This window comes from Peromyscus leucopus, chromosome 2 (assembly GCF_004664715.2).
Source record: "Peromyscus leucopus breed LL Stock chromosome 2, UCI_PerLeu_2.1, whole genome shotgun sequence".
Classification (NCBI taxonomy): domain Eukaryota; kingdom Metazoa; phylum Chordata; class Mammalia; order Rodentia; family Cricetidae; genus Peromyscus; species Peromyscus leucopus.
The window spans coordinates 126945980-126959465 of record NC_051064.1 but is presented as its reverse complement, the minus strand read 5'-3'; the positions used below and the strand labels follow the sequence as shown (position 1 = coordinate 126959465).

At 38.7% G+C, this 13486-nt stretch overlaps 1 protein-coding gene across 5 annotated transcripts in view; it reads left to right on the top strand.

Moving 5' to 3' along the window:
* Nucleotides 1-13486, top strand: part of LOC114704274 (protein argonaute-3) — a 102582-nt gene that overhangs the window by 48369 nt on the left and 40727 nt on the right. For all 5 annotated transcript variants that reach the window (XM_028885424.2, XM_028885425.2, XM_028885428.2 and 2 more), the window contains one exon: nt 11790-11924. In XM_028885424.2, the coding sequence (XP_028741257.1) occupies nt 11790-11924 (135 nt within the window). The remainder of the gene's footprint in view (nt 1-11789; nt 11925-13486) is intronic.

Here is a 13486-nt window from a genome sequence, read left to right as displayed (position 1 = left end):
AAAAAAATCAAACATTCTAATGTAATGGAACTTAAAGGTATACTAATTTGATTTATGCTAAGGAATGACAAAAATATTAATTTTTATAGCTATATTAAAGTGTTCTAAACAAAAGCAGAAAATTTGGAGTGTACAGTAAAATTACTACAATTCTTCATAGCATATAGCAGTCCCTGATTTGAGCAAGGTAGTTAGGCAGCATTTGTTAGAATTACATGGTGTTATGACATGTGTAGTTCAGAACCAAGGCTGTGCACGGGCAAGCACTTCAGGAGACAACGCAGATTCATGCATGTTTGATTCCTAATTTTCAGTCACTGAGCCAGAAGCCTTTTATTGTTGCCAAAATTTTCAGTCTTCACACTCAGTCATGACTCACAGTTTACTGTGATCAAAATCAGGCTTACCCAGGCAGTCTGTCCTCACATTAGAATGGTGTGGTGGGGATGGGAATATCAGTGCAGTCTTGAGATCGGTTTCTTGACTCATTCCTGTTTGACTCAGATTGAGTGTGCCTTTTTTTTTCTTTTCTCCCCCTTTGGTTTTTTTGAGACAGGGTTTCTCTGTGTAGCTGTCTTGGATCTAGCTCTGTAGACCAGGCTGCCTGCTCACAGAGGTCTGCCTGCCTCCGCCTCCCGAGTGCTGGCATTAAAGAGTGTGCCCTTCCTATTTGGCTTACTGTGGTCCTTTTGAGATCACACTTATTTGTTGTCTTGGGCATTCCTTTGTCAAGCAATTCAAAAGCATTAACATCACCAACAATCTAATATCAGGGTAAAATCGTGAATGAAATTGTCTCATAGGTGGAGTGGTAGTGGGGATATTACTTCAAAACACAAATAACTAAAAATACTATAAAATAAAACAAATGGTAATGAAAAAAACCTCACACAGAAAAACAACAACAACAACAAAAAATTATAAAATAAACGAAAATGCCAAAACTGGCATGTTTGAAGCAGAGGGATTAAAAGTTGGAGGTCATCCTCCACTACACTGAGTTGAAGGCCAGTCTGATGTACATGAACACTCTCTAGAAAAAGCAAAAACTTCAACCATGCACCTACAAAATAGGGAGGCAGGACACATCTTATAGATGCCAACATCATTATCTGACGGGGTCGGTGGAGGGACGCCTGGCTCTCTGTGTTTGTCTCGGATGGTGACAGTAGCATGCCTTGTGCTGGTTGTTCAGGAGCCTGAGCCTGATAGAGCAGGGTGCTCAAGGGTGTGTGAGAGCGTTGGTCCCCTCCCGTTCTTACACAGTAGGAACCACATCTCAGCTTGCTCCTTCAGGTTGAGTCCAGTGGCTGACACCTTGGGAGCCTCCCAGCCGGGGCAGGGGTCCATTTCTCAGTGTTTCTTTAGTTTCCCCTGCTGTTCCCAGCTATACTCATGGTCTCCAGGACTTCGAACACTGGAGCTTATTAAGACTGCAGCTCGGTTCCTCTGTTGTTGTTGTTTAAAGGAACTCAAGAGAAATAGGTAGGTATATGAGAGGCAATCTTTAAACACCTTACTTACATACTGAAAGGTGTCTTTTTTAGGCTTCTCAACAAAGTTAACCGAATGGTAATGCAGGGGATGAAGCAGTAGGATCTCTTGAGCCCAGGGAAGTGAGACTGGGCAGCATGGCAAGACCCCATCTTAGAAAAGCAAGCTTCTGGGACAGAATTTCTCCTTCAGGAATTTGGAAGTGCTTCTCCATTTGTAATTGTAGTCTTTCTGTCTGCTCTGACTTGAACCTAGGCTATAGTGCATGCTAAGCCCCGTTCTAGTTTTACAGTTTATATACTATAGAGTCCACCCATTTGTCTTTTTAATGTCAATTTTGAGTTACTTATCTTCTGAAATTTTTCTTAATCTTCTAGCCCTTTGCTCACTTTTTTTTTTTTTTTTTTTTTTTTTTTTTTTTGATTTTCGAGACAGGGTTTCTCTGTGTAGCTTTGCGCCTTTCCTGGAGCTCACTTGGTAGCCCAGGCTGGCCTCGAACTCACAGAGATCCGCCTGGCTCTGCCTCCCGAGTGCTGGGATTAAAGGCGTGTGCCACCACCGCCCGGCTTCCTTTGCTCACTTTTTAATTTCTCTTTTTGAACAGTTCTTTTCTGTTTCCTGGATACTAATTTTTTAATAACATTCTACTCTTACAAGTGCAAAAGCCTCTTTTAGCTCTCTGAGCATAATGATTTACTTTGGATTTCTTCCTATATATACACTTCTGTTTCCCTTCAATTCCTGTTTTCATTTTTTTTTTATTTTGTTATCTAAACATGCCCTTTTTATCTACTTGTGGCTCAGTGGGAGTCTAAAACTGACTGGAAGCCCTGCATGCACAGATGAGGCTTGTTAACCTAGACCTTCATCACAGGGTGAATTCAGTGGTTGAGGTTGGGATGTTGTAATTCTTAGGCCTCTTCTGAGCCTGTCAGGTTAGCCAAATAAACCTGTCTGAAGACTAGCTCTGGTCCCCTACATCCTGACAGCCACGTTAGATTCGAGGCAGAGGAATTTCTGTATCAGCATTTCTTGCTTCCTGTCATCTAATCCCTTGTTTGTGGTACAGTCCTGTGCTGTAAGCTATGCCTGGCATCCTTCTTCCAGGGATCTTTTGTTTTGATTTACCTTTTTCAGAGAATGAGCCTCCAAATTTCTGCAAGGACACAGGACAGCTGTTCCCCATTGTGGGCCCAGACAGGGGCCCTCGGCGTCTGCCTGCTGCTCAGACAGCCTTCTTCCTTATGTTTTGCACTGTCTCTCTAGCCCCTTAGTTTTTTTTAGATCTTTTTCTAAAATCACTGCCTAGGTACCCATCAGAGTGACTAAGCTTAAGTCTAACAGTATTAACAGTTGTGAGTTGTACCCAATGTGTCTTTGTTTTTGAAATTTTGAATTGCATTTATTTATTGTGTGGTGGGGACGTGTGCCACGATGCCTGTGTGGAAGTCAGAAGACAACTTGTGGAAGTCAGTTCTCCTTCCACCATGTAGGTCCCTGGGATGGAACGTGTATGGTCAGGCTTGGCAGCGAGTGATTTTACCTGCAAAACTGACCCCATCTCACTGACCCCACCACAGTAACTCACATACTGCCCGTGAGAGGTCAGAAATTGAAATCATTGAAAGAATTATTGTAAGTTGTAGCATGAATCTTAAAAGTCTAGGTATTGGGGTGAACGCTGGAAGATCAAAGAGACAGAACAAGCCACAGCTAACCTCACCTGGCCAACTTCTCAGCTGATCTTGTTTCCTCAGACTGGAAGCCTTTGTGTCCTCATATCCAAATGGCTCTCAGCTGAACTGTGCTGCTCAAAACCTAAAAGCTTAACCAGCCAAAAGCTTAACCAGCCAAATGCTTCTAGTTCCTGGTCTTCACGCCTTATATACCTTTCTGCTATCTGCCATCACTCCCTGAGATTAAAGACTCACTTCTTGGGATTAAAGGTGTGTGTCACCATGCTTGGCTGTATCCTTGAACACATGGATTTCTGCCTCTGGAATGCTACGATTAAAGGCGTGTGCTACCACTGCCTATCCTAAGTATCTAGTGGCTTTTCTGTTCTCTGACCCCAGATAAGTTTATTAGGATACACAATATTTTGGAGAACACAATACCACCACAGTAAGTAATATAAGTATCTCAAAAGAAGTTATCTAAGAAAGAAATGTACATCCCTCATGACCCAGCAATTTCAATCACAGATAGTCTGTTCTAGAGGTGTGCATATACATACATACGTATGTACGTACATACGTGTGTGTGTGTGTGTGTGTGTGTGTGTGTGTGTGTGTATGTGTGAAAAAGACAATATGTCCAGCAGGCACAATGGCCCACATCTGTGATCTCAAAGCTAAGGAAGGCTAAGGTGGGAGAACTGTAACTTTGAGACCATGCTGTGCCATGACACCCTATTTCAAAAGAGTAAAAAGGGATTTAAAACAAAAACAAAAAACTAAGCCAGACATGGTAGCCCATTCCTATAATCCTACCAAGGAAAGGAAAAGGCAAGAGAATTACAAGTACAGCCTTGATTATAGGGTGAGCTCCAGGCCAGTCTGGGTTACATAGCAAGACCATGTCTTTAGAAATAAAACAAAAACGAAAGAAAGAGAAAAGACCAAGGCAGTAGTGGCACACATCTTTAATCCCAGCACTCAGGAGGCTGAGGCAGGTGGATCTCTGTGAGTTCAAGGCCAGCCTGAACTATAGAGCAAGTTACAGGATAGACAGGGCTACACAGAAAAAAACAAAACAAAACAAAAAACTCTTACCAAAAAAACAAACAAAAAAAAAAAGAAAGAAAAGAAAAAGAATTATTGTTTACCACAATTAGAGTAGTTGTGTACTTCTCAAAAAAAAAAACCACACACATTGATGAAAAAGAAAAGATTAATTATATTTAATTGATATGGTTGAGTTAGAAACAAGCTTTAACTAAAATCTTGGGAATATATCACATAGTTTATTTCCAGTTACATAAAATTAAAGAACTGGGAAATCTACACTAGATTTAGTGATATATATTCATATTGTAAATCCATAAAGAAAGAAGGCACTGACCCAGAAGGACGAACTGTGGTTCCTGTAGAGCACTGCTAGGTTTGGGGAAGGCTCTGGAAAAGAGCTTTCTGGAGTACTAGCAAGATGGGTTTTTTTTCTTTTATTTTTTAGGTGATTTTTTGTGTGTGTTTCTGGGGGCCAGAAGATGTTGGATTCCCTGGAACTGGAGTTAGAGATGGTTGTGAGCCAGAGTGAGTGCTGGAAATCCAACACTGGTCCTCTAGAAAAGCAGTCAGCGCTCCTAACTGGTGAGCCAGTCTCCAACCCCTGATGGTTCATTTTTACGTGACAGTGGTAGCATGTAATATTTCAGGATACCTCCCAGCAGTACCTGCCTAGCTAAATTATACTTGTGATAACTTTTTTGCCAGTCCGTCATATATTGCCGTATTTTTGACTATTAATTTTGATCCAGACTATGTTGATAGTAAATGTTGCAAATACTTAATTCTTTTTTTATTTGAATCTGGAATTTTCTGTTGTGTCTGATTTATTTTATTTTGTAGTGCTAGGGATCAAATCCAGGGACTTGTACATACTAGGCAAGTCCTCTAACCACTGAGCTATATACCCCTAGCCCACCTGTGTCCTAATACAGTTTCAGTTTGGACACAGTGAAAATCCTAATCTCATTTTTGTGAGGCTTCATACAGTCTCTTCAAAGAATTATTGTACAAAGAATTATTGTACATTGGTAGTATAACTGCCTACAAGCAGGAGATCAATGTGCAAATGCCATGAGCAGAAAATTATTCAGAAGTGAAGAAAGATGCTCTGAGTTGCTACCTATTTCAGGCACAAGCAGGTACCTTGCATTGGTAATTTCCAGTGCTCTGAGAAGTATTTTATCTTTATCTCTGACTATGTGTTTATGTCTGTGTATATACACACATATATATACACCATGGTGTGTTGTGAGTATGCACAGATACCAGAAAAGGTTGTCAGATCTCTTGGACCTGATCTACGCCTGGATGTGAGTTCTGAGTGCCAAACTCAAGTCCTCTGGAATAATTGTAATGTCTCTTAACTACTGAGCCATCTCTCCAGCTCCAGAATTTTTTTTTTTTAAGAGATGACTAATTAGAAGCTCAAAGAACTGGAAATGAGGGTCAGTGGTATAGCACCTGCCTAGCATGCATCAAGTCAAAGGTTCAATTTGAAGTACCACAATAAATAAATCTATAAATAACACTCTGTTGGGTTAGAATCAAACTCCAGTAAGTCTATCTGATTACCAACCTTTTGTCATTCTGTTTGTGTTGTTTTCTCAATGTCAGAATGATTTCTTTTTAACTGAGCTTTTAAAAAGTTATTTCCTGGGCTAGGCGGCGGTGGTGGTGCACACCTTTAATCCCAGCACGCGGGAGGCAGAGGCAGGCGGATCTCTGTGAGTTCGAGGCCAGCCTGGTCTACAGAGTAAGTTCCAGGACAGGTTCCAAAGCTACACAGAGAAACCCTGTCTCGAAAAACAAAACAAACACAAGAATTGTTTCCTGATAAAGCACTTGTTTAATACACCTGAGGCCCAGAGTTAATCCCTAGTACAATCAGTTGACTGGCTAATTAATTAATTAAACACGAATAAGTGAGAAAAGTAACAGAACAAACAATTGCAAAAAATTGGATTGGGAATGTAGCTCTGTGGGAGAGCATTTACCTAGCATATATAGGTCTAACCAGTTCACAGCACTAGGAAAAAAACTGTTTTATCTGCTATCAATGAGTAAATATAGTAAAAGATACATGGATTTTAGGATAGTTTATAAAAGTTTAATGAAATTAACTTTCATAACCTCAATAATGTAGTATGTTCACAAATTGAACTCACTCATAATCTTATTACCTAATTTGATCATTTTTTCCCTCTAATTGTCTATCTAGATAGTCTTCCCAAACTTTCTTATTTCTCAGTTTAACTGAATTTTGGTGCTTTCTCATTTATTTTAATTTGTACTATAAACGCATTTATATTGTTTTTTGTTTGTTTGTTTTGTTTTTTTCAGGACAGGGAAGGTCTCACTGTGTATTCCTGGCACTTCACTGTGAAGAACAGGCCTGCCTTGAACTCACAGAGATCTACCTGCCTCTGCCTCCCATGTACTGGGATTAAAGGCATGTGCCCCACTGCCCAGCATGTATTTATAATATAATTTATCTCATTCTGTTGATTGATGTTTAGGTGGATCCCATTATCTTTTTAATTATATTTTTGTTTCTTGGGGGGCACCTGTGCAATGGTCCGAGGACAATTTGGCTCTCCACCTTGGGGGTCCTGGGGTGGAATTCAGATCCTCGGGCATGGCGGCAGGCATCTTCGCCTACTGAGCTATCTTGCTGGCCCTTGTCTACTCTCACAAATCATGTTACACTAAGAATTCTAATGAATGACTCTGAGAAAGAACCTAGAAACAAAGCAGCTGTGTATATATGGAAATTTTGTAAATGTCTGAGGTGGTTTTTTCAAGTTAAATGGGGAAGAAGTAAGATAATAAGTTGTATTTAAACAAATATAAACACTTTGAAAAATTGGATCTAGTCAGGTAGCAGTGGTACACACCTTTGATCCCAGCACTCAGGAGATAGAGGCAGGCAGATCTCTGAGTTCCAGGCCAGCCTGGTCTACAGAGCAAGTTCAAGGACAGCCATGGCTACACAGAGAAACCATGTCTCGAAAAACCAAAACTAAACAAACAGATTTACTTATTTTATTTTATGTGTATGACTGTTTTGCCTGCATATATGTATGTGCACCATGTGTGTGCCTGGTACCCATGGAAATCAAGAGGGCATCTATCTGATGCCCTAGAACTGGAGTTTCAGATGATTGTGAGCCATCATATGGGTGCTGAGAATTGAACTGGGTGCCTGCCAGAGTAACAAGTGCTCTTAACCATTAAGCTATCTCTCCAGCTCCATACTTTATTTTTAAGAATGGTCATGACTATTCTCATTTTATTCTTTCATTGCCTTTTATTGTTTTATTCTTTGATGTTAATTGTAGTATTAGTTTCTCATAGTTGTAAGTTTTCCTGTGTCCTGCCCAGTTCTGTGGCTGCTCAGACCCAAATAAATACACAGAGGCTTATGTTAATTACTAACTGTATGGCCATTAGCTCAGGCTTACTACCGACTAGCTCTTACACTTAAATTAACCCATAATTCTTATCTTAGCCACATGGTTTGGTACCTTTTCTCAGTTCTGTCTTGTCATCTTGCTTCCTTTGTATCTGGCTAGCTACTCCTGATCAGACCTTCCTCTTCCCAGAATTCTCCTTGTCTGCTCACTCCACCTATACTTCCTGCCTGGCTACTGGCCAATCAGCGTTTCATTAAACCAGTATACAAAGCATTATCCCACAGCAGTTTCTTAATTTCCATGGATAGCAGTTGCATACTATTTGACATATATTTGATTGTTTTGGTAGAAGTTGTTTTGAATATGCAGATAAATCTGAGAAAAATGTACATGGATAATGTATTTTACACTGCTATTTAGAGTGTCTCTAAAAATCTTTCTATATTAAATGTCTCTATTCTATAATTCTTATACATCCTTTGTTTAGACTTCATCCCAAGTACTTTCAAATGTTTGGTGTGGGCCAGTAAGAGGATTCATTGGGTAAAGGCCCTTGTTGCCAAATGTACTGACTCGAGTTGGTCCCCAGAACCCACGTGGTAGAAGAAGAGAATCGCCTCTTGCAAGTTGTGCTCGGACTGCCACATGTGCACTAGGGCATGCATACCCACTCCATGCACATCACACATGCACACATGCAATAAGTAACTTTTTAAAAATTAATTTGTTGATTGCAAGGAATATTTTTAATTAAATTTTGAGTTGATTGCTAGTATATGAAAATGTGACTTATTTTTGTAAGCTTATCTTGAGTCTGACAACATTCCTAGAAATTTATCTACAGAGTAGTTTTCTAGATAGTTACACTGATGTATAATCATTTGTTTTCTCTTTTCTTTCTTTTTTACTTTTTATTTCTCTTAATTTGCTTTACTGTGCTTGTATTAAACAAAGTTGAATTTACCATGGAGTTTTGTTAGATAACTGATCAAACAATAAGAATATTAATTGTCACAGTGCTAGGTTCTATCAAGTGCTTTTTGTGGGCCATTATCTATAAAAATTATTACATGCTTTCCTCTTTGAGGAAGGTTTATGTTAACATAGAATCTTTGGTTAATAGATATCATTTTGTTTATAGTATATTTGTTTAATTGAGTTTTTAAATGCTAAATATTAACTTTTTCAAGATTAATTAGCTTATTTGTGAAAGAGAAAGAAGGAATGAAATATTAATGTAGGCTTATGAAATATTAGGAGTCAGCTGGCACTGTGATACATGCCTATAATATCAGCTGGGGGGTGGGGCAGTTGGTCTCCATATAGCTCAATGAATAGAATGCTTGCCTGGAATGCAGAGAGCCTTAAGATTAGTCCATAATACCAAATAAACAAGACACGGTCACTTGTTAAGTGAGTCCATGAGAGTCTGTTAAAGGGTATCAGTGAATTTATTAAGATATGAAATGGGGAGAAATACATTCACAGATACAGAATAAAGAAAACAGCCATCATTGTCCTCTGTTCTGCCTGGAGGTCCATGGAACCAGCCTTCCAGGCTCCGACCACCTCAAGAGAGACCGAGTGCATGCCCCTTCCTCAGTTTTAAGCAGTCACATACCCAGAGAAAACCATGCCTCTCTTGGGCCAGATACCCCAAGGTTATTGGCTGAGCGAATTCCCACAACACATGGGGGTGCAGGTCTGTGATCTAAGCTCTTGGAAAGTGGAAGTAAGATGATCAGAGAAGTTCAAGGTCATATAGCAAGTGAGCCTAGCCTGGGCTATATGAGACCCTGTCTTAAAAACAAACATCAACAAAAAAGTTTTAAAGGTCCACAAAGGGGTTCCAATGATCTTTTACCATTAAAAGGTACTCTTACTTAAAACCGTGTTTGCTGATTTCAACCAATCCTTTCTTTTTTTAATTTTACATCCCAGCCTCAGTTTCCCCTTCCTCTTCTCCTCCGTGGGAGACCTGCTCTTTCAACCCATCCTTTTTAAAGCTTTTTCACAGTTTAATTTTCATCTCAAATGTCCATGTTACTGTATGTAGTTTAGAAGATGGTAAACAATGAAATGGTTAGAAGTGTAACAGGAAAGTAGAGGAAATAATTGTAGTATGTTTGTATGGTAGTTTCAGCTGTGACTTGTGAAACAGTACACGTGACTGGTAGTATCCAGTGAAGAAAATCTACCTTTAGAATTAAAGGAAAGGTAAAAGAACATGTTATTCATGATACATTTCTTTTATCTATTTATTTCCTTTTAAAACATTATGAAAAAATATATATCTTACTGGCATGATTTTGGTTTTGGTTTTGTTGTTGTTGTTGTTTTGGTTTTGTTTTTTATTTTTTTTTTTTTTTTTGTTTTTTTGAGATGGGTCTCACTGTGTAGCCCTGGCTGACCATGTAGAACTCATAGAGATCTGCCTGCCTTCTGCCTCATGAGTCACCACCTTCATCTTTGCTGGCATTTGCTTATGCACAAAAATATTTCCACAATTTTTCAGTAAAAGAATGTAATGTGGGGCTGGAGAGATAGTTTAATGGTTAAGAGCATAGTCTTCCTGCCTGAGTTCCATCTTCAGAACCCACATTGGGCAGCTCATAGCCACCTGTGACTCCAGCTACTGGGAGGTCAAACTTTGTTCTGTCCTCTGAGGTCACTGTACACTTACATGCAAATACCCTGCCATAGACACATATACATGCATAATTTTTTAATCTTAAAAAAATAATATTAAATGTAATGGTATACACCTTTAATCCCAGCACTTAGGAGGCAAAGGGAGGTGAGTCTTTGTAAGTTTGAGGCCAACCTGGGCTACATAATGAGTTCCAGACCAGCAAGTGCTACACAGTGAAACCCTGTCAGAAGAAGGAGGAGGAAGAAGGAGGAAGAAGAAGAAGAAGGAAGGAGGAGGAGGAGAAGAAGAAGAAAGATGAAGAACAAGGAAGAAGAAGGAAGGAAGAAGGGGGAAGAAGAAGGAAGAGGAGGAGGAGAAGAAGGAGGAGGAGGAAGAAGAAGAAAGAGGAAGAACAAGGAAGAGGAAGAAGAAGGAAGAAGAAGAAGAAAGAGGAAGAAGAAGGGAAGAAGGAAGAGGAGGAGGAGGAGAAGAAGGAGAAGGAGGAGAAGGAGAGAGGAGGAGGAGGAGGAGAAGGAGAAGGAGGAGGAGGAGGAGGAGGAGGAGGAGGAGAAGGAGAAGGAGAAGGAGAAGGAGAAGGAGAAGGAGAAGGAGAAGGAGAAGGAGAAGGAGAAGGAGAAGGAGAAGGAGAAGGAGAAGGAGAAGGAGAAGGAGAAGGAGAAGAAGAAGAAGAAGAAGAAGAAGAAGAAGAAGAAGAAGAAGAAGAAGAAGAAGAAGAAGAAGAAGAAGAAGAAGAAGAAGAAGAAGAAATGTGTGGTCTACTAACCATCTTGTAGTTCCAAAATCCAGAGATAAGAAACCATTAAAATAACTGTGCTGCTTAATACACAGGTGGTTAAACCCCCAGCTGTTCCTCAGGACCACTTGGCAGATACCCCTGGTATGACCTGTTGCTTGGGTTTAATACTGGGGGCTGGAGATGGCTCAGTGGTTAAGAGCACTGGCTGTTCTTCCAGAGGTCCTGAGTTCAATTCCCAGCATTCACATGGTGGCTCACAACTTTCCATAATGAGATCTGGTGCCCTCTTCTGGCATGTAGGCAGAACATTGTATACATAATAAATAAATAAATCTTAAAAGAAATACTGTAATACTGTCTTAAGTCCTTACAGGATAATGAATGCTTTCTCTAGAAGAAACTGTAACATGGGAACATAGGAAGCCTTGTTTGAGAAATAATACACTCTCTTCTCTGCTAAAGGACCCAGGCATTCTTTGGCTTTACAAGTTCTTGGCTCATAGAACACTTCACTGTGAAAATAGTTATTCATGGTGAAAGAGATAGTTTATAAAAACTATAATATTTGACGTTTCTGTTCTTATACCTCAGAAATCAAATTGCTTCATTTTGGAAAACACACACGTGTGTGTTGTGGGGGTATAATGTATATTATATGTACTGACATGAGGGATCGTTTTAACTGTACACAGTTAATTATGGAAACTTACAATGAAGTTTCTGGATTTTTAATATTAATTTATACTATTTGTGTTTTTTCTTAGTTTCTGCCACTGCCTTCTACAAAGCACAGCCTGTAATTCAATTCATGTGTGAAGTTCTTGACATTCATAACATTGATGAGCAACCCAGACCTCTGACTGATTCTCATCGGGTAAAATTCACTAAGGAGATAAAAGGTGAGTTCATTAGCATTTAGAATACTATACTTTCAGACATCATTCCTATAGTTTGTTACTAATTAGCATTTAAAACAGCTTGACTATAAAATGCATGATAAGACAACTTTCTATTCAAGTGGCTTTATTATTAGGATCAATTTGTGTGATATGCTCAATAGAATATAGAATAATTATAAAATGTCACATCAGATCCATTACTGTAGCCTCTTAGGTAGTGGTTGAATGAAGAATATGCTAAGTAGACCAGCTGTATTTCTGTTTTTGTGAATACTGTCCCATACTAGCTGGAGAGATGAATGTGTCTCATGGGAAAATGTTTCTCTAATACTATCTTTTAAAAGTAAGAATCTTATCTTTAAAATATTGTTACGTTAGAATTTGACTCACTCTTTGAACATATTCTCATTAATGATCTCATTATTTTTCTAAAATTATAGTTTTTTAAAATCTTATTTCTTTGGAATTGTCGAATATAGAGTTCACTAGTTTCATGTGTTATTCTAGACTTGTACCTAGCCATGTAATGTACATTATAGAGGTACCTATCTTACTTAGCTAAAATTTTTACAGTGGTGTTACATCATATGCATTTAACTGAAAAAGTTATGTCTATGGTCCCTCAAGTTAAAACTACTTTAATAGTGTTCTGATATTATATTCTGTGCATATTTGTTCCTTCTGTATATTTTTAAATGCATTTACAGCTTTGTGTTCAAACTCAAATACACTGTGCTTTATTAGCAATTTGGGGGATTTTTAAAAAGCAATTTAATTGTGTACAATTCTTTTCTTATTTATGACTTTAGTATCTAATCCTCATGTAAGATGTAACTCCACTGTATTTAGTGTAGTATGTAGTTAAGAAGCAAAATCAGATAATATCTAGTAAGGAGTAACAAACTTTGTTTATATTAAATGTTACATCTTAAATAGACAGAAATAATTATGTTGTTTTATTTTAAGATTTTACCTATTTGTTGCAGATAATTTTCAGCTTGTGGTTTGAAGGAAGCATTCAAGTTTGTTCACTGAACATCTTTCAGTCCCCCAAACCAATTAGAGTAGGTGAATACATCCTGCTTGTTCCAGTTATCATTCATTATTTGCCATTCAGTAACAACAAAAAAGAGACAGTCATTGTAATAAAGCATTAAAAGGAAAGCCCTTCCTGTTTTGTTAATAAGCATCCATCTAAAGTTATCTAAGTGCCAAATTAAGAAACTGACTGTTTTCAACCATATCATTGTCCTTCCATAATCTGTTTTAACTACAGTTAGCATTGTCAGGAGGTTAGTGCATTACCTACCATTCTATATGTGATCATCTAAGTGCCATGGTTCCTAGTGGAGTTGCTGCTTAGTTACCACCTCTGATATCATGCAATCACTTCCATTCTTTTGCGGTAACTATGCAATCAACTCATATCACCACTCTATCACAGAAAATACAAGATGTACAGAACAAGGATTCAACTGCTGCCCGAAGAGCATGGACTCGATCTTAACTTCAACTGCTCAGGGGCCCAAAGAAATGACTGAAAAATTGACTAGAAAGCATTA